Below are 22500 nucleotides of genomic sequence, written 5' to 3' on the forward strand. Positions count from 1 at the left end.
AGGGAGCCTTCAGGTATCCAGTGCGGAATACTGGTGGATTCTACGCAGATGTATTTGCTGCATTTTGCAGCATTTGTTGGAAACTGCAGCATTTTGAAGTCCAGGCACTGTGGATGAAATTTCAAGAAATCTCATGCCCATACTGCAGAAAATGATCTGCGGTACAGATTTTAAATCCAATGCATATCAATTTACGGCATGTCGTGGATTTTCAAATGAGGGGTGAAATCTGTATCCCATGTGGATTTTGAAGCTGATCCACACCAAAATCTGGTTGCAGGATTCTACAACATGTGAACATATCCTTTAACTGCCTGCAAGATTTGGCTACATTTCAGGCATTCTATTACTGTTGTTACACAATTTACTAATATGCAAATACAGGAGATGGTCTAGGTGCTCTCCCTAAGGAGAAAAGATAAATGACTAAAGACTAGGGATGAGCGAACGTGTCCGTTACGGACACATCCGCACCCGGACACCGGCTTTGCCGAACACTGCAGTGTTCGCGCGTAAGTGTCCGGGTGCCGCCGGGGGGCGGGGAGATGCGCGGCGGCGCGGGCGGCAGTAGCGGGGAACAGGGGGGAGCCCTCTCTCTCTCCCTCTCCCCCCCACTCCCCGCCGCACCCCCCCCGCGCTGCCACGGCGGCCCCCGAACTTTTTCGCCCGAACACTGAAGTGTTCGCAAAGTTCGGTGTTCGGGCGAAAAAGGGGCGGAGCCGAACGTGTTCGCTCATCTCTACTAAAGACCCATTTAGACACAAAGATTATCGCTCAAAAGATGTCGCTCAAGCGACTTTTGAGTGATAATCGTTGTGTTATTTACAGCGCAAGATGATCGCTCAAGATGAGCGATCACCTTGCGCTGCCAGTGGAGGATGCAGAAGAAAAGTTTGGTGTCCCCGCTTGTCTTCTGCATCCAGCTGTTCTCCGCTCCGAGTGCCCGGCTGTTATACAGCCGAGCGCTGTGAGCAGAGGATGCAGAAGACAAGCGGGGTGTTTCTGCTTGCCTTCTGTATAACAGCTTTTTTCTGCACGGAGTGCTCAGCTGTTATACAGCCGAGCGCTCTGAGCAGAGGATGCAGAAGACAAGCGGGGTGTCCCCACTTGTCTTCTGCATCCAGCTGTTCCCTGCTCCGAGTGCCCGGTGGTTATACAGCCGAGCGTTCTGAGCAGAAGATGCAGAAGGCAAGCGGGGTGTCCCCACTTGTCTTCTGCATCCAGATGTTTTTTGCACAGAGCACCCGGCTGTTATACAGCCAAGCGCTCCGTACAGGGTATGGAGAACAGAGCTGGACCGCTCTGTTCTTCATACCCAGCCTGTTATCAGGGAGCGGGATACAGCTGAAACAATAGTATCAGCTGTATTCTGCTGGGAATCCCTAATATGGCTCATCGTGGTTGATGAAACAACGATGAGCGACCGGATAAGGAAAACTGCACGATGTCAGTGCAGTTACACACAACGATTATCGATCAAAAGACGGCTTTTGAGCGAATTTTGAGTGACAATCGTTGTGTCTAAATGAGCCTTAAAGTATGCAGCTTCATTACTAAAATGAATGAATGAATTGGTATTATTCTAAAAATCTATGATGTAGTAGGATGATATGGGATATGATCATAAATGAAATGCGCAAAACCTTTGATGACCAAACAACTATGTACATGTAAAACTTTATTCAGATGGATTATTATTGAAGCCGAGATTAAGATTAAAGATAATAGCAAAGTAGAAATGTGCTTCTTTATTAAAAGTCCATGTTAGTGCTTTGGACTGAAGCTGTACATTCATCATCATGTCTTTGCACTTTCTGCATGTTCATGTTCACATATTTCACACTTGAAATCTTCATTTCTTGTAAAGTTATATTCAGCGTTGGTGAATTTCATGTAACAGAATTTAATAGCAAATTCAATGTATTACTCTATAATATCCACATAATTAGCAGGAAAGAGCCCACGACGTCCCCTGCAGGATCCACTCCACCATCCCTCATCAATCATCTCAATATTTGTGATAAGCTCCTGAGGTTCAAATGAGATCTCATCATCGCCACCTGTGAAACACAAGCCATGATGTATATATGTATATTTTCATTCTGCAGTCATATTGCATACATACTGCACACACAGGTAGTACATACATATTACATACATTTTTTACATACTACAAATCTACTCTTTGTATTTTTCAACCATTCACATGGCCATATTATGGCTTTACGAAACCTGAGAAACCGTAATAGCGCCCCCTAGACTTCTATGGGTCCTACTATACCTCCATATGTTTTCCAATTTTATACAGGGGTTATTTCTGTAGTTATTTGACAGAAAAAAAATTGTTACTTGCACCATCAGATGGGGTTATGCCACGGCACATAAGCCGTCCATCAAGAAGAGCGATGCATTGGCCCATCTACAATGATGCAAGGGGCATCGTCATTGGACAGTTGAGCAATGGAGTGACTAATCACACTACTCCACCTTCAAATCAGATGGGTGTACCTGAGTGTGAAGGTTGCCTGGGGAACGAACTTTGCCTGAGTGTGTTGTGCCAGCAGTTTGTATGGCGCAGGTCCTGTTATAGTTTGGGGATGTTTTACATGGCATGGTCTTGGTCTGTTGGTTGTAATTGCTAGAACCATGAAATGAAGGTGAATCTTGTCATTCTAGACAATAATCTGACAATGTGGCAATACCCTAGAAATGATCATCAATATTTCCGACAAGAAAACACTTGTCACAAATCCAACACTATTTTATGTTGGTTTGCAGATATGGATGTCCACAGTTGGACTGGCTGGCACAAAGTTCCAACCTGAACCCTATTGAACATCTTTGGTATGGACTGGAATGTCGGTCAGGAAAAATGTCCATTTTCTTTGAGAGAACTTGCCAGACATTTTTAGGATGAATGGAGGGAAATACCAGTTGAAGTGCATCAGATGTTAGTAGAAAGCATACCACACAGACAATATCTGATGTCATTAGGGTCAAAGGAGGCACCACTAAGTATTAACACATGTAAATGAATACTACTTTTGATTCTTGCTTAAAGGGGTTGTCCCGCGCCGAAACGGGTTGTTTTTTTTTTCAACCCCCCCCCCCCTTCCCGTTCGGCGCGAGACAACCCCGATGCAGGGACCTAAAGAAAAATCCGCACAGCGCTTACCTGAATCCCCGCGCTCCGGTGACTTCTTACTTACCGGCTGAAGATGGCCGCCGGGATCTTCTCCCTCGGTGGACCGCGGGGCTTCTGTGCGGTCCATTGCCGATTCCAGCCTCCCGATTGGCTGGAATCGGCACGTGACGGGGCGGAGCTACATGGAGCCGGCATCCTGCACGAGCGGCCCCATTGAGAAAAGAAGAAGACCCGGACTGCGCAAGCGCAGCTAATTTGGCCATTAGACGCCTAAAATTAGGCGGGCTCCATGGAAACGAGGATGCTAGCAACGGAGCAGGTAAGTGAAAAACTTCTTATAACTTCTGTATGGCTCATAATTAATGCACAATGTACATTACAAAGTGCATTAATATGGCCATACAGAAGTGTATAGACCCACTTGCTGCCGCAGGACAACCCTTTTAAGTGTTAAATTACGTTTGGTAGAACAGTGTATGATGGCTGGCAGAATCCCTACAGCTCGATAGTACAGAGATGCTCTAGACTCATGCACATAACCCAGTGTGGGTCCTTTACACTTCTTAAAGGAGATGTCCCGAGGCAGCAAGTGGGTCTATACACTTCTGTATGGCCATAATAATGCACTTTGTAATGTACATTGTGCATTAATTATGAGCCATACAGAAGTTATAAAAAGTTTTATACTTACCTGCTCCGTTGCTGGCGTCCTCGTCTCCATGGTGCCGACTAATTTTCGCCCTCCGATGGCCAAATTAGCCGCGCTTGCGCAGTCCGGGTCTTCTCCTCTTCTCTATGGGGCTCCGTGTAGCTCCACCCCGTCACGTGCCGATTCCAGCCAATCAGGAGGCTGGAATCGGCAATGGACCGCACAGAAGCCCTGCGGTCCATGAAGACAGAGGATCCCGGCGGCCATCTTCAGCAGGTGAGTATGAAGACGCCGGACCGCCGGGATTCAGGTAAGCGCTGTGCGGGTGGTTTTTTTAACCCCTGCATCGGGGTTGTCTCGCGCCGAACGGGGGGGGGGGGTTTAAAAAAAAAAAAACCCGTTTCGGCGCGGGACATCTCCTTTAACCATGAGATACTTTTAGTTGGAAACTCCAATTTTTCAATCATTTCCCTATGTGGTTTGCATTTTTGTACATGAGCAGTAGTTGTTCTGGGGAGCAGACCTTTACCTTCAAAAGTTTCCCTATATAAGATCTATGCATTTTTTGCTGGCTTGCATTTGTTGGATCCATTATTTTTTTTTTTTTGGGGGGGGGGGGGAGGTAGTGTTTTTTGCCTTTATAATATATATTACATATATAATATATAAATTATACGTTACAGTATAGCAGCTTACACTTTTTTATGCAGTCAAAAAAGGAGACCTATCATACCAAAATGAGAAACCTTCGGTATATGCCTGTGTATGGATACTGAACAGTGTAAGTCTGGATTAATTTTGTATTTGCAGATATATACTGCTGACTGTATGGAAATATATAGTGTGAATAAAGGATTGATAAAATGGAACAAGTTATTCCTAATAATTAATAGTACTGTTAGTAGCACAGTTTTATACTTAATACAAAAATACTGTGACATTACACTCCATAGATCGTCCACTGTGACCTCGTTTGCATCTCAAAAACATAATCCTGCGATCTCACTAAACCTACTGTGACCATCTGGCTGATACGCTGCTTGTTTAAATAGAAGTATTTGTGAAAGTCAGCAGTGACACATGCACTAGTGACATAAAAACCTGGCAATCAAGGTCACCAGGTAGATACCTTTCATACAGTATAAACTTGGAAAAAACCCAATACTAAATGTACTTCGAATGAATCGTCACTTGCAGCTTCCTGTTATGTGAGAGTTCAGTGTCTGGAGAGTGGCTGCTCTGTCATGAGTACCCGTCCTACTAGGTAGGAAGGGTATCCAAATGACTATGGAATGGTCAGTGAGTTTCATCAAAACTGACGCATGTAAGTGAAATCACATTGCCCCCTACTAGGGCCGCACCTCACGCAGGTAGATACATATTATACTAATGCTAGTGTATAGTCTTTCAGTCATCACCCAATCAATCACGCATGTAATTAACATGTACGATCCCAAGCAGTCAGCTTTATTTAGCTTGCTCAAATCATAGTAGCCTGAAATATGTTCAAGGGAAATTATTCAGCTGAGGAAAAGTGAAAGCTGCACTATGATTGGTTGCTATACTGCTGAGGTAAAGTGAAAGCTGCACTATGATTGGTTGCTATACTGCCGAGGTAAAGTGAAAGCTGCACTATGATTGGTTGCTATACTGCTGAGGTAAAGTAAAAGCTGCGCTGTGATTGGTTGCTATACTGCTGAGGTAAAGTGAAAGCTGCGCTGTGATTGGTTGCTATACTGCTGAGGTAAAGTGAAAGCTGCGCTGTGATTGGTTGCTATACTGGTGAGGTAAAGTTAAAGCTGCACTGTGATTGGTTGATATACTGCTGAGGTAAAGTGAAAGCTGCGCTGTGATTGGTTGCTATGGGACACAAGGGCAGATTTTTTTAGACAGCTTTCAGAAGTTCCGGACTACTTTTCCGTAGCCACCCTGTAGCATAAAGCAGAACTATCAGTTATGATGGTAAGTCTGAGATTGAAGTTTGTCCCTACTGCAGTGTATATGGACCTATGTACGGGCCATGTATAGGTGAAGGTGGCTGCTAACAGTTCCATATAAAGACAAACAATAATGAACGGCAGAACAAGGTATTAGTTTAAATATGATCTACTATAAGCAACACTGTATAGGTTTGTGTGACATGATAAGTGACATTCTTAACCCATTAACCCCTTAACGCTTCAGAATGTACAGTTACATCAGTTTCTCAAAGCTGACATGCTGATCGTGGCTGTTAACTCTTTGAATGCCACCATCAATTCTGACCGTGGCATTTAAATGCCCCATTCAGGGTTTAGGAGTCCTGAACCCCCCACACCCCACCGTATTCAGAAGGCTCCCAGGGCTGCCATTGCAGATTGCCTATGAAATCATGTCTATAGTGTGGCTTGATAGACTGTCTGTCAGATTGTGGTATAATGTGATACTAGCAGACCCTGATCAACTCTGCCAGTGACTATTGTCACTACAGGGGATGTTTTCCCTGTAACTGAGGCTCCTATGGATGCCCCAGCTACAGTGGAAAAGTGTCAAATAAAAAAAACATGTGAATATCCCCCAGAGGTCTTTCTATGGCGCCATGGGGGACATAGATAGTAAAAAAAAAAATGATTACAAACGCAAGTAAAACAAAACTGTGGGCTGTCATCAACATGATTCTGCCTTTGACAATATATAACCCATCCATGTGCCATTTGTCAGAAAATGCAGATACAGCTTACCTCCTTCATAATCATACAAGGCAATTGCAGTGATCCCTGTTTGACCACTGTGTTTAGGGGGCTCTGAAACGACAGAAATCTGAGTTACCATATTATACCTTAGGTGTATCAAAATAATTCTATCAATCACACCAAGGCTGCATTTACATAGGTGATACAAACGGGCAAGTTCGGTGCATTTGTAAACAAGGAAAATTGAATAATACCTCTGCAGTGTCTCCTAATGGATGGTAGCATTTCTTCAAATCAATGCCAGACCCTTTATACAGGTCTTTATAACAATAATTGGGAATAGGAAACCAAGCCAGAAAACCATACACAGACTGTTTCAGGGTTTTTGCCTCTCATCAGTGTGCAGTAGGTTTCTGACTTAACTAGCACCCAGCCTATAATGTGGGTCAAGAAGGGTGTCATCATTCCTGAAGCAGAGCACCCAAAAAGTATGTGTAGACACCTACCGGGTGAGTGGGTCAGGGGATGGCATCATCTCTCCCCAAGGAAAGCACCCAGAAGAGGTGTGAAAAGACACCTGAAAACTGAGAGTGGAGACTTATATGGCCATGCACACTCCTCCGGGTAATTTATGCAAATAATGAAGATGGAATAATACCTCTGCAGCGCCACTAATTGAATGGCAGCATTCCTTCAAATCAATGTCAGACCCTTTATACAGGTTTCCTATTCTCAATCGATTTGAAGGAATGCTCCCATACAATAGTTGGCGCTGCAGAGGTATTGTTCCATCTTCCTTATTTGCATAAATTACTCAGAGAGCCATACATGGTAGTATAAGTCTCCTTACTCATTTTTGCAAAACCCACAGAATTCACACATTGTAAAAACCCATTTTTTACAAAAAGTGTACTTAAGTGATTTTTAGAAAAATCAAGGCATGTCCTATTTTTTGGGCAATCTTGTCTATTATTTTCTATGGTGGCAAAACAAAATTGCATCATACTCGTATGCGATTTTCATGAGTGCAATGTGATTTTTTTAATTTTCCCTACTGAAACAACATGTAATTTTTACACGCGAGAAAATCACATGTGCAGAGATCCAATGCAATGCGCTTTTCTTGCATCTCAGTGAAAATGCATGTTTGGAAGCGCAATATCGGTCCAAGTTTCTTGGACCGATATCGCACTAGCGCATGTAAATCCAGCCTAAAAACGCTTGATTGCCGGTTGTATATAAGCAAACCTGCATTGTGCATGTTAACCTTCCAGTTATTTTCATTCTCACCGTTTTCTTCCTCCTTTGGTAATTCTTCATATAACAAATCCTGCTCAGGAATTGGGGGGTCCATGTTTTCATAGTCTTCAGCTTCTTCCACTTCTGCTCTTGGTGGAGGATCTGGAATATCCTCATACTCCCCTTCTGAATCAAGAGGGGGTACAGGAATGTCTTCATACGTATCATCCTGATAAGATGTTTCAGCTGGAGTGGGTGCAGTAGCTGTCATCATTCCAGGGTGTCTCGGTGGAAGAACAGGCGGTGCCTCATCCACGGACATCTAAATAAAAGAAGTTTGTAATAGATTGATTAAAACAGCTCAGCGGTCAAGTTTTAATCTCTTAGTTTACAACATACTTACTTCTTGTTCCGGAATTTGTGGAGACACAGAAACACGGGGAATTGGGACAGGGAGCGGAACTGTCTGCTTCTGAGACTGATCAGTGTGTGCACTTGGTTGAATCTGAAGCAAGAGAAAGGGTCAATATTTTCGTATTATAACTTGTCTGTTATACGGATCCATCACAAGGACGTATTACAGTTGACATTACATAAAACAAAAAAAAAAGAGGTTTGGTACCGTGTTAGCCAGTAGAACAAAATGTGATTGTTCTCAGCAACAGAAACCAAGTAATCTTGTAGATATGATAACTTTTTAATGGCTAACAAAAATACATGATGTTATAGCGAGCTTTCGGAACTCTCAGGGTCCTTCCTCGAGCATAATGGAACAAATCCAAAGACATATTTACTATAACACATGATCACATGGTACGAACATGGTGAACTTAATTTGCACTAGATAAATATCAGACACAGAGGGAAAGAGGGCACAGACATGTTGAGATTAATAGCATTTAAATAGATACCAGTGGGGATGAGCATAACAGTAAATAATTAGTCCAGTGAGAAGGAATGTGAAAACGCTCCTTCAGACCTGCAAACAAAGAAGATGAAATACCTCTGCAGCGCCACCTACCGGTATTGGATGGCAGCATTCCTTAAAATCAATATATGAGTTTTCTACCAAGTCTGTAAAACAATGATTGGGAATAGCACCCTTTCTGGGTGCTCTCCCAGGGAAGAGACAATGCCATCCCCTGACCCACTCACCCCCTAGGTGTATCCACACTCCCCCTGGGTGCTCTCCCCAATGACACCCCTCATGATCTCCTTTAGACTTTTCATATTCTCCACTGAGCCATCAGTATTTCATCTTTGCTTGATTTGTGTTTGCCTCCATATTTGCGCTCATTGATTTTATTTTTAACTGGGCAAATACCTATAAAGCGAAATACCAATTATTGCAAATATGTAGCCAAAAGTAGCCCATGTTATATTTTTCTTTAAATAATGGCCATGTAAATAGATACATAGATTTACATTAGGTCTGTGTTATGGTTGAAAAACATGGATCACATAAAAAGTAAAAATACACTTGTCTGAAAGTGACCACACTGGCATGGCAGCTACATATAGGGTTTTAAATATTCTACATGTAATACTCCTCTATAACTTCTCTACAATGTTAAATTCAGATGTCACATCCTGAAGATTTTCTTTCTTCTGTTTGTCCATGTTCTGAGACACTCTTACCCCATTTAAGCTTTTGTACAATTGATCTTTATTAGGCTCTTCTTATATTGTGTTCTTGCTATCCAGCACTGGTTCTGTCAAGGTTTTCATCATTTTTTAGCTGGACAAAAATGGTTGGCGCTTTTCTATCTAGCTAAAAAACATGGCAGGGAAAGAAATATTGTGAAATAAAGACCAAAAAGGTCTTCTTCTGAGCTATCGCAGCCTATGGCTCCATCCTGGTTTCTGTCCACATCCAGTTTTCTGTATGGAGAATAGAAACCATGGCAAAAACACAACGTGAGAAGAGTCTAATTCTTGCTTGCATAAAAATTCTCATTATTATCTACTACTAATTCTAAACATTGCTGTAAGTACAACCAAACATAAAAGACATAGTAGATAGGTCAAGTTGGAAGGACACATGCTCTGGGAGGTGGGCCACCAACAAGCCACCCTGCCTTGGCCATGGTATTCCAATTCAGAAACAAGGCTGTGAAGTAAATGTTTGCTCCAGATGAAGGATAGTCTAGCTGCACCTCTTTGCTGCATTGTGGTGTGCGGTTGAGAAAATGTAGCAGGAAGCATATTATAGACCTTTCTAAACAATGAGCAATAAGGAACTAAAGAGATAAACACTGGGGAAATTGAGGAGATCGGAAATGAAAGCAATGGTGGGGATATCTCATAAAAAATTCCAGCAGGAGGAAACAAACAAGCTCTAATTGGCAGTAACTGATAGAGGTTTGTGGAAATATTAGAATTGGACACCATTCTGTATTCCTTCTGGAAGTCATAGGGGGAGATTTACTAAGCTAAATGCACCAGAACCCTGGCTCAATTTGTGCCAAAAACTGAGATAGATGCTTTGTACCACATTTATTATGCTTACGCATCAGTTTCTTATGCGTTGCTTTTCTTGTGTTGTGCTTTGCTTGGTGCAGCCTTCCATTGAGCTGCAACATGGCTCTAGTGCATCAAAAAATCCAAGACACACGCTTTTATGTTTGTATGTATAGGGTAACTGCTGTTTTTCAGGTTTAGAAATGTGTTACAACAGACTTCCCCAATACCCCCTGGTGTGGATGAGTCGGTTCAGCCCCGAACCCCTGAACAGAGATTGAGCTGAGAGGTTGATATAAAAAGGGGGGCTGTTCACAGCAGAGGGAGTCTGCAACACATGGGGATCTAAGTAGGGGCTTTCCCTGGCAGTTGGACGGATATTCTACTAAAGGCAATAGAGTTGCTTCATACTAGCTGTGACCTAATAGGTAATATATATCAGTACCCTATACATATATATGTTTGGGTCTCTGTGTAAACTATAGTAGAGCAACATTACCACGTTCACATTGTACATAATGTTAGCTTGGCATAATAATAATAAAGTATTTCAATACAGTTTTGCTAACCTTAGGCTCTGCCAAATTCCCTTTAACCCTTTGCAATCCAATTTTGGATTCAGAGTTTCCTAGGGGGCTTTCTCTTTCTGCCATTATACAATGGCGCCATCTGCTGGCTAGAGCCAGTACTGTGGTATTCAACATGCTGGAGAGGCCCCCAACAACAGAGCGGCCAGTAATTTACAGTAAGAATACCCTGTCGGAGGTCTACCGATGTCGGAGCTGTAAAGCCTTCAATCAGAATTTCTTTAGACGTCAGACAGTGGATTGGAAAGGGTTAAACATTACAGTCCTCTGCATCTCGCAATATTCAGTAACCGTGTGCTCAAAGTCCGTTCCATATGGTACAAATTCTCATATCCTGTTAGCAGGCCTGCTAACTATCTAAAGTCACACGGTGTGCACACCAGCTTTTAACAAGGTTGAGTCTCACATATAATCATGGAGGCTGGCTCTTTCCCTCAGTGTCACATGGGGCTACGCAGCCAATCAGAGCCTTATTCTAGAAGCTTCACAATGTTCTCCACTATAGCTCAATTGACTTCTATTAGCAGCCATTTTTTTATGAGCTTTGGGCTCCCTCTTGTGCCCAACTGTAAGAGTGCAGCCTTTAACAATTGTAGAGCTCTGTCCTAGGTGCTTCAGAGTGGATGATAGTGGCAGTGGATGGGACTTCACTCCAGAGCAGCAGGGAGCGGGACACTGCTCACCCCTCTTACATGTTCTTTACCAGGAGAAAAAAATGGGGGCCACTGGTAATGGACTGGTATTTTAACACAATGAAGTTTGGGCTTGGGTAAACACATGTTGGCTTAAATGCTTCCTATAGGCAGCACTAGGCCCATCTGATCAATGTCATGAGTTTGGGTAGTTTAAAAGCCTTAGGTTTAAAGCATTGTTCAAGAGGTGACCTGGTGAGCTTAGAAACATAACTTAGTGATGGCAAGGTGCTTTTGCAAAAACATTTATTCTTTCACAACACTGAGTGTACTCACCTCCATTGTATGCTAAGACTCTCATATGTGCCCTGAAGTCACTGAGCAGTAACAGAGCTGCATACAGAACAATAGTCCATGGACTTGATTTCACAAAGACAACATTTACCTACAGCCCTTTTGCTTTGCACATACTAGAGGCATTATATTTGTAAGTGGTATATTTTCTTATTAGCACAGCATTTCTGCCAAGGATTGGTTTGAAACTGACTTTAAAATGTCCATTATCTTCTATCGGTATTCTGACTAGTCAGTTTTCTCTGTACCTGTATACACGTGGTCACTGTATTTGTAACATAGCAAAGATAATTTAATTGCTCTGTCTTACCTTTGCTTGTGCTTCTCGTTCCATCTTATCTATCTTCTGTCTCCTGGCTTTCTCTTCCTCTGCTTTCTGACGGTTTTCCTCCTCTGCCACCTTAGCCATATTCTCAAAACGAGATCTTAGGTTCTGAGCTCCACTTGTCACTGGAAATATTGGATTCAGAGCATGAGCTAAGTATTTGAAGGGTAACTATTACTACTTATGCCACAGACATAAAAAGAACACATCGGTGTGATCCCCAGGATGAAAAGAATCAATAAAACACTTAGGCCGCTTTCACACGGCTGAGAAAATCACGTGAGATTTGTGCATCGTGAGACACAAATCTCGCAGAAATATAAACCCCATTCTATACATGAACAGTTTTTTTCCCTGCCTTGTATTTCATGGCCTAATTAAAAGGGTGGCCATGAAATACTTCTTTATATCTGTATTTAAAAGAAGGTTTTAGGGCTTATTAAACAGATGGGTGTGTTTTTGTCCCATTTTGCAGCCATGAAATTCAGGGCTGTAAAACAGGACGAAATTAAACCATTTCAGTGGTTTTGCTTTCACTATTGGGGTTCTCGTGCATTAAAACTACACACAAGAAAAGATTGGACTTGCCCTATCTTTCTTGCACATAGTTTTTCTACATGTGAGAAAGATAGGACAGGATTAGAGATGAGCGAGCATACTCGTTAAGGCAAATTACTCGAGCAAGTATTGCCATTTTCGAGTACATGCCTGCTCGTCCGAAAAGATTAGGGGGGCGGCGGGGGTGAGCAGTGAGTTGCGGGAGTGAGCAGGGGGAGCCGCTCTCCCCCGCCGGCCCCCAAATCTTTCCCGGCAAGCAGGCATGTACTCGAAAATGGCAAATTTCGCTCAAGTAATTTCCCTTAACGAGTGCGCTCGCTCATCTCTAGAAAGGATCTGGCTTCCCTCTTTCTTTTTCAACTCGCAAGCAATTGCGCGAAGTTTGAATAGTCAAAAAGAACACAAAAAAACCTTAGTTCATGCATTAATATGCTCCATAGCGGCGAATGTATTAGCGCATGCGCCCATCTGTTTAAACCCTCTAAGGTGGTTGTAGTAGTAATGACGAGTACACGGGTATAACACTCACTGGCTTCCAGAGGCTGTGTTTTCTCATAAACAGAACTGGGTGATTCAATCTCACCGAAGCCTGAAGCACACTGTAGAAAGAGAATGTAGGAATGTAACAAACAATATGGTATTACCACTAGGTAAGCCCCAGATATTGACCCCTTAGTCAGATATTGAACGTCTGACCATACATAGCATAGGAAGGGAGATGGGGCTTGTAGAGTACAAATAATAGCCAGGATCATATACAAATGGAACCCCAGACATTAGGTTAGTAGTATTTTAAAAAAGCGTGTTAGATTTAGTGCAGTATGACTCTGTTGTTACCTTGTCCACACGGTCAGTCTGCACACCGTAACGACCTCCAAACCCTTTTGAATAGTCTGCAATGAGGAAACTAATTTAGTGATACAGGAATACACATAACTAATTATATACGAAGAGAATGGATACAGCGTGTGCTATCGATTGACTAAAGGACACACTAGGGTCCTAATTAGGTTGGGTTCACATCAGTGTTGGAGGTTATGTTCAGAGCCTCTGACGTAGGGCTAGTTTAAAATCCCAGACAAAATAGCGCAACGTGCTGTGATATCTCATCTGGGAAAATACCGGTCAGAATGCTGGAAGCTGGACAGACCCCATTATAGTCGATGGGGTCTATTCTGTTCTGTACATGTCCGTCAGTTTCTGCATTAAAGCGGAAATAGATCAAAACCAGACCTGCAGACGCCGGTGGTATTGTACCCTTACCTGACAATGGACACAGTCTGATATTATTATACTATTTCCTTGTATCAGGATATTATGGGTGGTGCGTGTTTGGCCTAATATTTGTGGATAATTTACAAATATAGGCAGCCGAGAACTGCACAGAAGTCTGCAGGAACTGCGGAGACCAGCGGGAGGGACCCGGATGGCACCTGCTGGGTGAGTATTATAAGGCATCCCCCAAAAATAAGACCCTGGGCCTCTTTTGGGGCAAAAATAAATAAAAGACAGGGTCTTATTTTGGGGGAAACACGGTAGTATGTGGGTTACACATTGTGGGAACACATTTCACAACCTCGCCCTGGGTGGTAATATACCCACTGCATGTGGTACATAGAGGAAAAGAGTGCACAGAAATAAGAGAAAGGTGAAGAACTTGGGAAATGTTACCTGTCTGAGACTCATGAAGCTGTACTTGTTCTTTATGACTCCAAGTATGAGCTGATTTATCTTGTCTATCTTTCTGTACCCCAAATTTCCCCCCAAATCCTACAGAGTGATCTGATGAGACAAATGAGCAATATTAAATAACTAGCTGATATACCCTGTGTTGTACAGCGATTTTATGACTAGCAGTCCTGGAATATACAAAGTGGGCCACAACAATGAGCCCCACACCGCACGGTTATGGAAGCTGTCTAAAATAAAAAGCTGTTGCAACCAATCACAGCACAGCTTTTATTTTACCTCAGAAGTATAAGAAGCCAAAGCTGAGCTGTGATTGGTTGCTGATGGCAATAAAATCACAGGGGAAGTCGGTGAGTTTTTGATTTTTAATTCCGCCAGCATTAGTCGCTGGTGCTGAAGAACGCTCATGCAAAATGGCACTCAAATCGGTTGCTATATATTATACTGCTGAGGTAAAATGAAAGCTGTGCTGTGATTGGTTGCTATATATTATACGGCTGCGGTAAAATAAAAGCTGTGCTGTGCTGTGATTGGTTGCTATATATTATACGGCTGCGGTAAAATAAAAGCTGCGCTGTGATTGGTTGCTATGGACAACAACTTTAATCCTCAGTGCTGAGATAAAATGAAAGCTACTTATATCTAAAACACAAAATCTGCTTGTTTGTGTCGTATACAAATCCCCAGTTCTGGTGCGATTTGAGTAAAATTGTACTTTTTTTGTTGCCAGTAGCAACCAATAACAGCTCAGCTTTTATTTGTTATTCTGCTGAGGTAAAAATATGCAAATAAGGTTGCCAAGACAACAACAGTTCTGAATTTTTTTTAGCTTGTTACTTTCTCGAGTTTATACTGTGTGCAAAATGTCATGTCAATCGGTCGTACCATTTGTGCGTGATGCTGCAACAAACAGACATTGACAAATATATAGCTGACTAACATTTATTATTTTCCAATATAAAATAAAACCTGAGAATCTAACATAAAACTGCAATTGATTTAAAATGAGACCTAAGTTGTTTTCACATTGTACGCTTACAACATATAGTATATTGGTATTATAGTATGGGGCTGATCACTGATATCATTGCACATGCAGCATATCTATTTTATACCTGCTATAGCTTCCGTGTCTAAATGGAAGGGCAAGATTTTAAATTCTGTCTAAGACCCCCCTCACACAAGCGTATGTGCGCGAGCATGAGCATAGCGTTTTTGGAGAACGAACAATGCTTTTTTGCATGCGCATCGCCATATTTTACTGTACTTTTGCATCTACTGTGCATGTTCATTTGCGAGCAGCAAACAGACGCACCGATTGAAATGACTAATTGGTTCCAGATGCGTTCCTTTTCCAGCGGAATTACACAGCATATCTCCCAGCGTATTGCATGCACATTTCCGCACTCCCCATTGAGTTCTATGGGAACCTTTGGTGCGCAAATGCACAGGAAAATAGAGCATGCTGTGTTTTTTCAAGTGTCACTGAAATGCGCAGGAAAATAGGCACATATGAACGAACCCATTGAAATGAATGGGTTCCATTCTCTGAGTATTACACGCCGTACATTGTACATGCACAAATACATGCGTAAATATGTCCGTGTGAATGTAGCCTTAGGGTGCATTCACACAGGCGAGCGTGAGTTGTGCCTAACATTCTCTGGCATGACTCGACATCGCACATGACACGGATATTTCATCTGTGTGCTGTGCAATAAGCGGGAGACCGCACAAATGCATGTTCTAGTCTCATGCGAAACTCCATGAAAACAGAACATGCTGAGAATTTTTCATCTTGCAGCGTCACCCGTGTAAAAAGACCCAGTGAAAAAAATAAATTCTATTTTTATGCGAGTTTTGTGCATCTCGCAATGCCCAAAACTTGTGTGATTTTGTGGCCCGTGTAAATGTACCCTAAGGCAAGTTTCACAGGGGCAAACGCGACTTTGCCGCAAGAAATTCGCAGTAAAGCACGTCTTTTTCCCCCACAATTTTTGAGCTTCAGCGCTGCTTTTTCTCACATGGTGAGCTTTTGTCGCGATTTTTAAAGTGAAAATCAACAGGACATTTCAATGGTAAAATTGCATTGCATCGCATCGCATCGCAAGTTTGTTGCGTTGCGATGGGATAAAAGGGAGGCTCCATAGGTAAACAAAGGAGATTAAAAAAAATTGCACATCAAAGATAGAGTACGCCACGATTTTTTGTACTCTCAACATCGCATCAGTGAATGAATAGCAGATGGGAAGGAAACCATTGTAAATCATTGGTTTCATAATCTGCTTTTTTTACTGACTTTCGCATCAGGCGAAAATCATGCGATTTTCTTACCCGTGTGAAGCCACCCTAAGGCTGCATTCCCGCGCTCAAGAAAATCACCCGAGATGTGCGAGATGCACAAATTTTGCACGAATAGGAACCCGACTCTTTTGAATGGGGTCATATACATGACAAATTTTTTTTTTCCGCATCTCATCGCGGTGCGGGAAAAAAACCACAGCATATCCTACGTTTGTTTCTTTCCTCATAACACTTCGTTTTAAATGGGGTTGGCAAAAATGCTGCACGCCGTGCGAGGTACATGGGAGTGCAATACGAGATTTCCTATTGAAAACAATGGGAAACACTTGCCAATCACTACTTCCCTGAAGTGATGCCAGGCGTTTATGACACAAAATCGCTTTGCATCCGCAGGGAACTTGCACGTTCCCGAGCGCAATATCGGGCTTACCTGTATGAAATTAATTTAAGACAGGAAAAGGCAGCCAGTTTGAAAAAATAGATAAAAACGTGTGATAAAATTGCTTTTCCTAGAATAATAAAGTGACTGTGCCCGTATGACTACCCACTTTTATTGCTGCTGTTCCCATTCGTGGCAGGTGGTTATCTGGATAATAGCCTCAATGTATGATCTCTGCAATGCCTAATGCTATGGCACTGGGATCCTGGTGAGTTAACATATATATCACTAGGATATTTCACTTCCTTTACTAACCTTGCTGGGATGAATGCTTCTGCAGCTGCTCCTTATATTCAAATCCTACCGCAGACTGAAAAACACAGCATCACAATACAGTTGCATCTCTTTATTTGATCAGGAAAGAGTAAAAGACTTAAATAACCAAGATATTGTTCCAATTATTGCTAGTATAACCTTGCATACTTTGAGATAATTCCCACAAGCACCTTCTTAAAGGGGCAGTACAGGATTAGAAAAATATGACAGCTTTGTTTGAAATACAATGCCACACCAGTTCACAGGTTATATGTGGTATTGCAGTATAGTCCCATTCACATTAATGGAGCTCAGCTGCAGTACCAGACACTACCAGTGGACAAGTCTAGTACCATTCCTAGAAAAAGCAGTCATGTTTTCTTGAACAGCTCCATTAAGGCATCATGCAAAAAATATAGATTTGGTCAATACCAATGTGATAACTAGCAAAAGTAAAAATTTCTTTATTTACGTAAAGTGGTGTTTTTGTGCTAAAAATTTAGTCTAAAGCGCTAACCACTAGAAGGCTCTCTATCTTCTAATATGCTGTCCACTGCCTGTTGTCAAGTGATGTCTATCTTTACTGCAGAGAAAAGAGTTGAGCACCCCTGAAAGGATATCTTAGGTGAACCACAGTAATTTGATAGTTTTGTGAAAAACTGAAACGCGGTTAAAAGTGATGAAAGGTACTGCCAGCCCAGAGGAACGCCACAACAGTAAAACGTGGGTGTGAAACTAAATGGAAGGAATGAGTGAGAAAGTACTGGAGTGCGGTGTAACCTTCCAGATGTGAAGAGAAGCACAGAGTCAAAATTATAAACCTAACTTGTCTATTTATGATTAAAACCAGCAAACAGACACATTTCAAGGCCTAAGCCGCCTCTCTAGAACCTCCTTCTCATGTCAAACCGGGCACAACTAAGCACTGTTTTTTAGCCTGAGTTGAATAGCACACCTTCCAGCACATCTGAGGATGAGGCTTGGGCCTAAACACATCCATTTGCTGCTTTTAATAAAAAAGAGAAGTTAGGTTTATAATTTTCACTCATTTTGTCAGTCTCCAGTAAGAGAGATGATAAGATGGACCACAGAAAGTTGAAGAGGGTATTGACTAATGCTGTCCATAGAAGTCTATAAAGGGGAGGGTGTAGGAGGAGTGAGAAAAGCAGAGACTCATACAGATGCTGCAGTAGCAAAGTGAAAACTGGAGATACAGCCTGCAGAACGAAAACTGGGGGAAAAAATTGAGGAATAACACTATTTCTGGCCATTATCTGATGTATCCTGCAAGTACACACATGGCAGCTTCTAGTGAAAAGTCACCTGAAAGTGAAGGTATGTTGTAAGCCAAAATCCGGACTAGATAAAAAAAACAAAGTAAAAAATGTTTGTGATATTTTATCTCTGTTTAAAATCCACTCCACTAAGGCTATGTTTATATATGTTTATGCCCTACATTTGGCCTATGCACCAGAAAAAGTCCCAGGAAAAATGCTAAATGTATAATGTACCCCACAGATACCAAATGGGTGCCCCTTTGCCATCCGTTGGGTTGGTATATGTTGGTATAAATTGTAATAAATCATGTAATCGACTATGCTTCTCTATGCACAGACATCTATCAAAAAAAATATTCCATGTGCTATACTTTTTAACATGGGAGCCTATAGATGATGTATGCCATTGTATGCCTACCCAGTTATATCAGAGTCTGCCTTTTGTAGTATACATTGGAATATGTATGCCCCGACGGAAGCCTCCAATGTGATGTGAAGAGTCCAGTGCTGTGTAACTATTAACTGACATTTACTGCATTTATCTACTGCCTGTTCAATACCTGACACTTGTTAATCACTAAGAGCTTCTTACCAGCTGTCCTCCCCCTATCATAAGTAACCAGAGACCTTCTCCCCCCTAACTGTAAATACTTTGTATGACTGTTTCCTTGCATCACCTTGTCCACGCGGTCAGACTGAACTCCAAAACTTCCTCCAAAACCTTTGGAATGATCTGTGTAGACAAAAGTAAAGCCCGGAGTTATGGCAATGCTAAGTACATATTCATGGCTATCAATGGGTGGGAAATGGGTGCGATTATGGAATTCACATGACAGACAAGCAGTATCTAGGGTGTTGTTGCTTGTAGCGCTTCACATTCTTTATCACTTTCCTTGAAATTCTGGTAAACTAATCATTGAAGGAAAAGCCTTGTAAATGTATTACAGAGCTACTGCTTATGTATGGCTGTATTTCCAGTGCACATATGCTGTGGACCGATGAGTAACTCCATTGTCCTCCATATGGTTACTCTATTCCATAGTAATATATAGTATTTTCCTAGAACATAAGTTGGTCTAAAGTAGAACTCAAACCCAAGGTGATACAAATCTATAATGCACGGAAATTGTACAAAATACATTAACTGTAAAAACACTTAGCATATGATGCTACATTGCAGGAGTGATGGCACACCGCAGCATAGTCTCCCTGTACAATATGCCCATAATGCTTATATGGTTACTGAAGGCTATAGGAAGAGGTTCTACTCACCTTGCTGTGATGAATGCTTTTCTATTTGGGCCTTATAATCAAATCCAACTGCAGACTAAAGCAAAAATGACATGTCAAATCTAAGAACTATTACTGCTATGACCACTATTACTACTAATGATCATAACAATACTTCAAAAATAATAGTAGACATGGTTCTTGCAGTGCAATCGTTAAAATTGCTTGGTCCTTAAGACAGAAATTAGGCCTACTACTAAGGGGTTAGTATTGGAATATAATGTCTTGTCTATCAATTTTGCTTCAACTAAAATAGAAATGTGTATAAGGGTTTTTTCCTATGGGCGCTGCGGCTTTTGGATGGCCTCGTCCCAGTTGCAGCACGGCCAAAAATCGCTTGAACGAGAGGCAGCCATGACCATGTCATGGTTGCATCTCCCGTTTTAACGCCCATTCAGATGGCCAGGCCTGCAGTGTATATAAGCTGCAGCCTGGAATACCGTTGGGCAGGGGAAATAATTTTGCTCCACTAAACCTCCTCCCCTTCAACTCCCCCTCTCTGCCCCATTACGACTGTCGGTAAAGGGAGGGGGCGCGACGGGGCGGGAGCTGGTGTGCTGAACTCCCATTTCCTCTCTGGCCCTTGCCAGCTGCCTGCAATGGGTGGGGGCGGGAGCTACTGTGCTAATGTCCCGCCCCATCCCGCCTCTTGCCTTTGCTGACAGCCAGCGAGGGTTGGAGAAGGGTAGGGAAGAGAGATGGAGTTTAGCAGAGCCACTTCTAAACTCCCTCCCACCTCCCTTTTCTGGCAGCTCCCATATTATGCTCCCATGGCACGTGCAGTGCCTGAGGGAGCATAATACTGTACTGCAGTTTTTTTTATTAGCGGTAATGTCCCTCTATGGTTCATTCACACTTCCTTATATCTTGTCTGAGTGTAATACATGTTTGCCATGGGCTGCAAACAGACAGGACACTGACGCATTGACTTTAATGGGGCTTTTAAGACATACAATTTTTTATACGGACCCATTTTTCATGCAAACAAAAAAAATGCAGCATGTCCTGTTTAAATCCGTATCACAGACAAAAATACAGCATGCATTTTCCAATGCTCAAGGGGCTCGGACACCAATGAATGTATGTTTGCATGGTCTCAATGCAAGTTTATGCCCTACATTTGGCCTACATAATGGGAAAAATCCCAAGGCAAAGGCTAAATGTATACATAGGACCCTGTTCACCCCACCGATAACAAATGGGTGCCCCTTTGCCATCCGCTGGGTTGGTATATGTTGGTATAAACCGTAATAAATCATGTAATCAACCATGCTTTTCTATGCAGAAGCATCCATCAAAAAAAAAAATTACCATGTACTCTTTAACATGGGAGCCTATAGATGATGTATGCCATTGTATGCCTCCCCAGTTATATCAGAGTCTGCCTTTGGTAGTATACATTGGAATATGTATGCCCCGACGAAAGCCTCCAATGTGATGTGAATAGTCCAGTGCTGTGTTACATTAACTGACATTTACTGCATTTATCTACTGCCTGTTCAATACCTGACACTTGTTAATCACTAAGAGCTTCTTACCAGCTGTCCGCCCCCTATCATAAGTAACCAGAGACCTTGCCCCCCTAACTGTAAATACTTTGTATCACTGTCTCCTTGCATCACCTTGTCCACGCGGTCAGACTGAACTCCAAAACTTCCTCCAAAACCTTTGGAATGATCTGTGTAGACAAAAGTAAAGCCTGGAGATATGGCAATGCTAAGTACATATTCATGGCTGTTAATGGGTGGGAAATGGGTGCGATTATGGAATTCACATGACAGACAAGCAGTATCTAGGGTGTTGTTCCTTGCAGCGCTTCACATTCTTTATCACTTCCTTGAAATTCTGGTAAACTAATCATTGAAGGAAAAACCTTGTAAATGTATTACAGAGCTACTGCTTATGTTTGGCTGTATGCTCATATGCATATATGCTGTGGACCGATGAGTAACTCCATTGTCCTCCATATGGTTACTCTATTCCATAGTAATATATAGTATTTTCCTAGAACATGAGTTGCTCTAAAGTAGAACTCAAACCCAAGGTGATACACATCTAAAATGCACAGAAATTCTACAAAATACATTAACTGTAAAAACATTTAGCATATGATGCTACACATTGCAGGAGTGATGGCACACCGCAGCATAGTCTCCCTGTACAATTTGCCCATAATGCTTATATGGTTACTAAAGGCTATAGGAAGAGAATCTACTCAGCTGGTTATGATTGTTCCCAGCAAGAGAAACCAAGTAATCCTGTAGATATGATACTTTTTAATCGCTAACAAAAATACAGGATGTTACAGCGAGCTTTCGAGCAAATGCAGGGTTCTTCCTCAGGATTATGCCTGAAGAAGAACCCTGAGTAGGTTTGAAAGCTCACTGTAATATCATGTATTTTTATTAGCCATTAAAAGGTATCCTATCTACAAGATTACTTGGTTTCTCTTGCTGAGAACAATCACATTTTGCTCTACTGGCTAACATGGTACTAAACCTTTTTCTACTCACCTTGTTGTGATGCATGCTTTTCTACTTGGGCCTTATAATCGAATCCAACTGCAGACTAAAGCAAAAATGACATGTCAAATCTAAGAACTATTACTGCTATGACCACTATTAC

General features: G+C 42.0%; 1 protein-coding gene across 1 annotated transcript in view; it reads right to left on the bottom strand.

Annotated features, from left to right (window-relative positions):
• Window positions 1-1665: 1665 nt before the first annotated feature.
• The window catches only part of LOC136612117 (src substrate cortactin-like), a 54934-nt gene continuing 34099 nt past the window's right edge, over window positions 1666-22500 (bottom strand). Inside the window, exons 7-19 of the mRNA XM_066592234.1 lie at window positions 22389-22443; window positions 21498-21553; window positions 19858-19912; window positions 19263-19318; window positions 17309-17363; window positions 14293-14403; window positions 13459-13514; window positions 13151-13220; window positions 12049-12188; window positions 8109-8210; window positions 7757-8027; window positions 6515-6577; window positions 1666-2060 (exon numbers count right to left, since the gene is read on the bottom strand). Coding sequence (XP_066448331.1) covers window positions 1924-2060; window positions 6515-6577; window positions 7757-8027; window positions 8109-8210; window positions 12049-12188; window positions 13151-13220; window positions 13459-13514; window positions 14293-14403; window positions 17309-17363; window positions 19263-19318; window positions 19858-19912; window positions 21498-21553; window positions 22389-22443 — 1227 coding nt within the window. The 3' untranslated portion in view covers window positions 1666-1923. The remainder of the gene's footprint in view (window positions 2061-6514; window positions 6578-7756; window positions 8028-8108; window positions 8211-12048; window positions 12189-13150; window positions 13221-13458; window positions 13515-14292; window positions 14404-17308; window positions 17364-19262; window positions 19319-19857; window positions 19913-21497; window positions 21554-22388; window positions 22444-22500) is intronic.

Source organism: Eleutherodactylus coqui, chromosome 2, assembly GCF_035609145.1.
Source record: "Eleutherodactylus coqui strain aEleCoq1 chromosome 2, aEleCoq1.hap1, whole genome shotgun sequence".
Classification (NCBI taxonomy): Eukaryota; Metazoa; Chordata; class Amphibia; order Anura; family Eleutherodactylidae; genus Eleutherodactylus; species Eleutherodactylus coqui.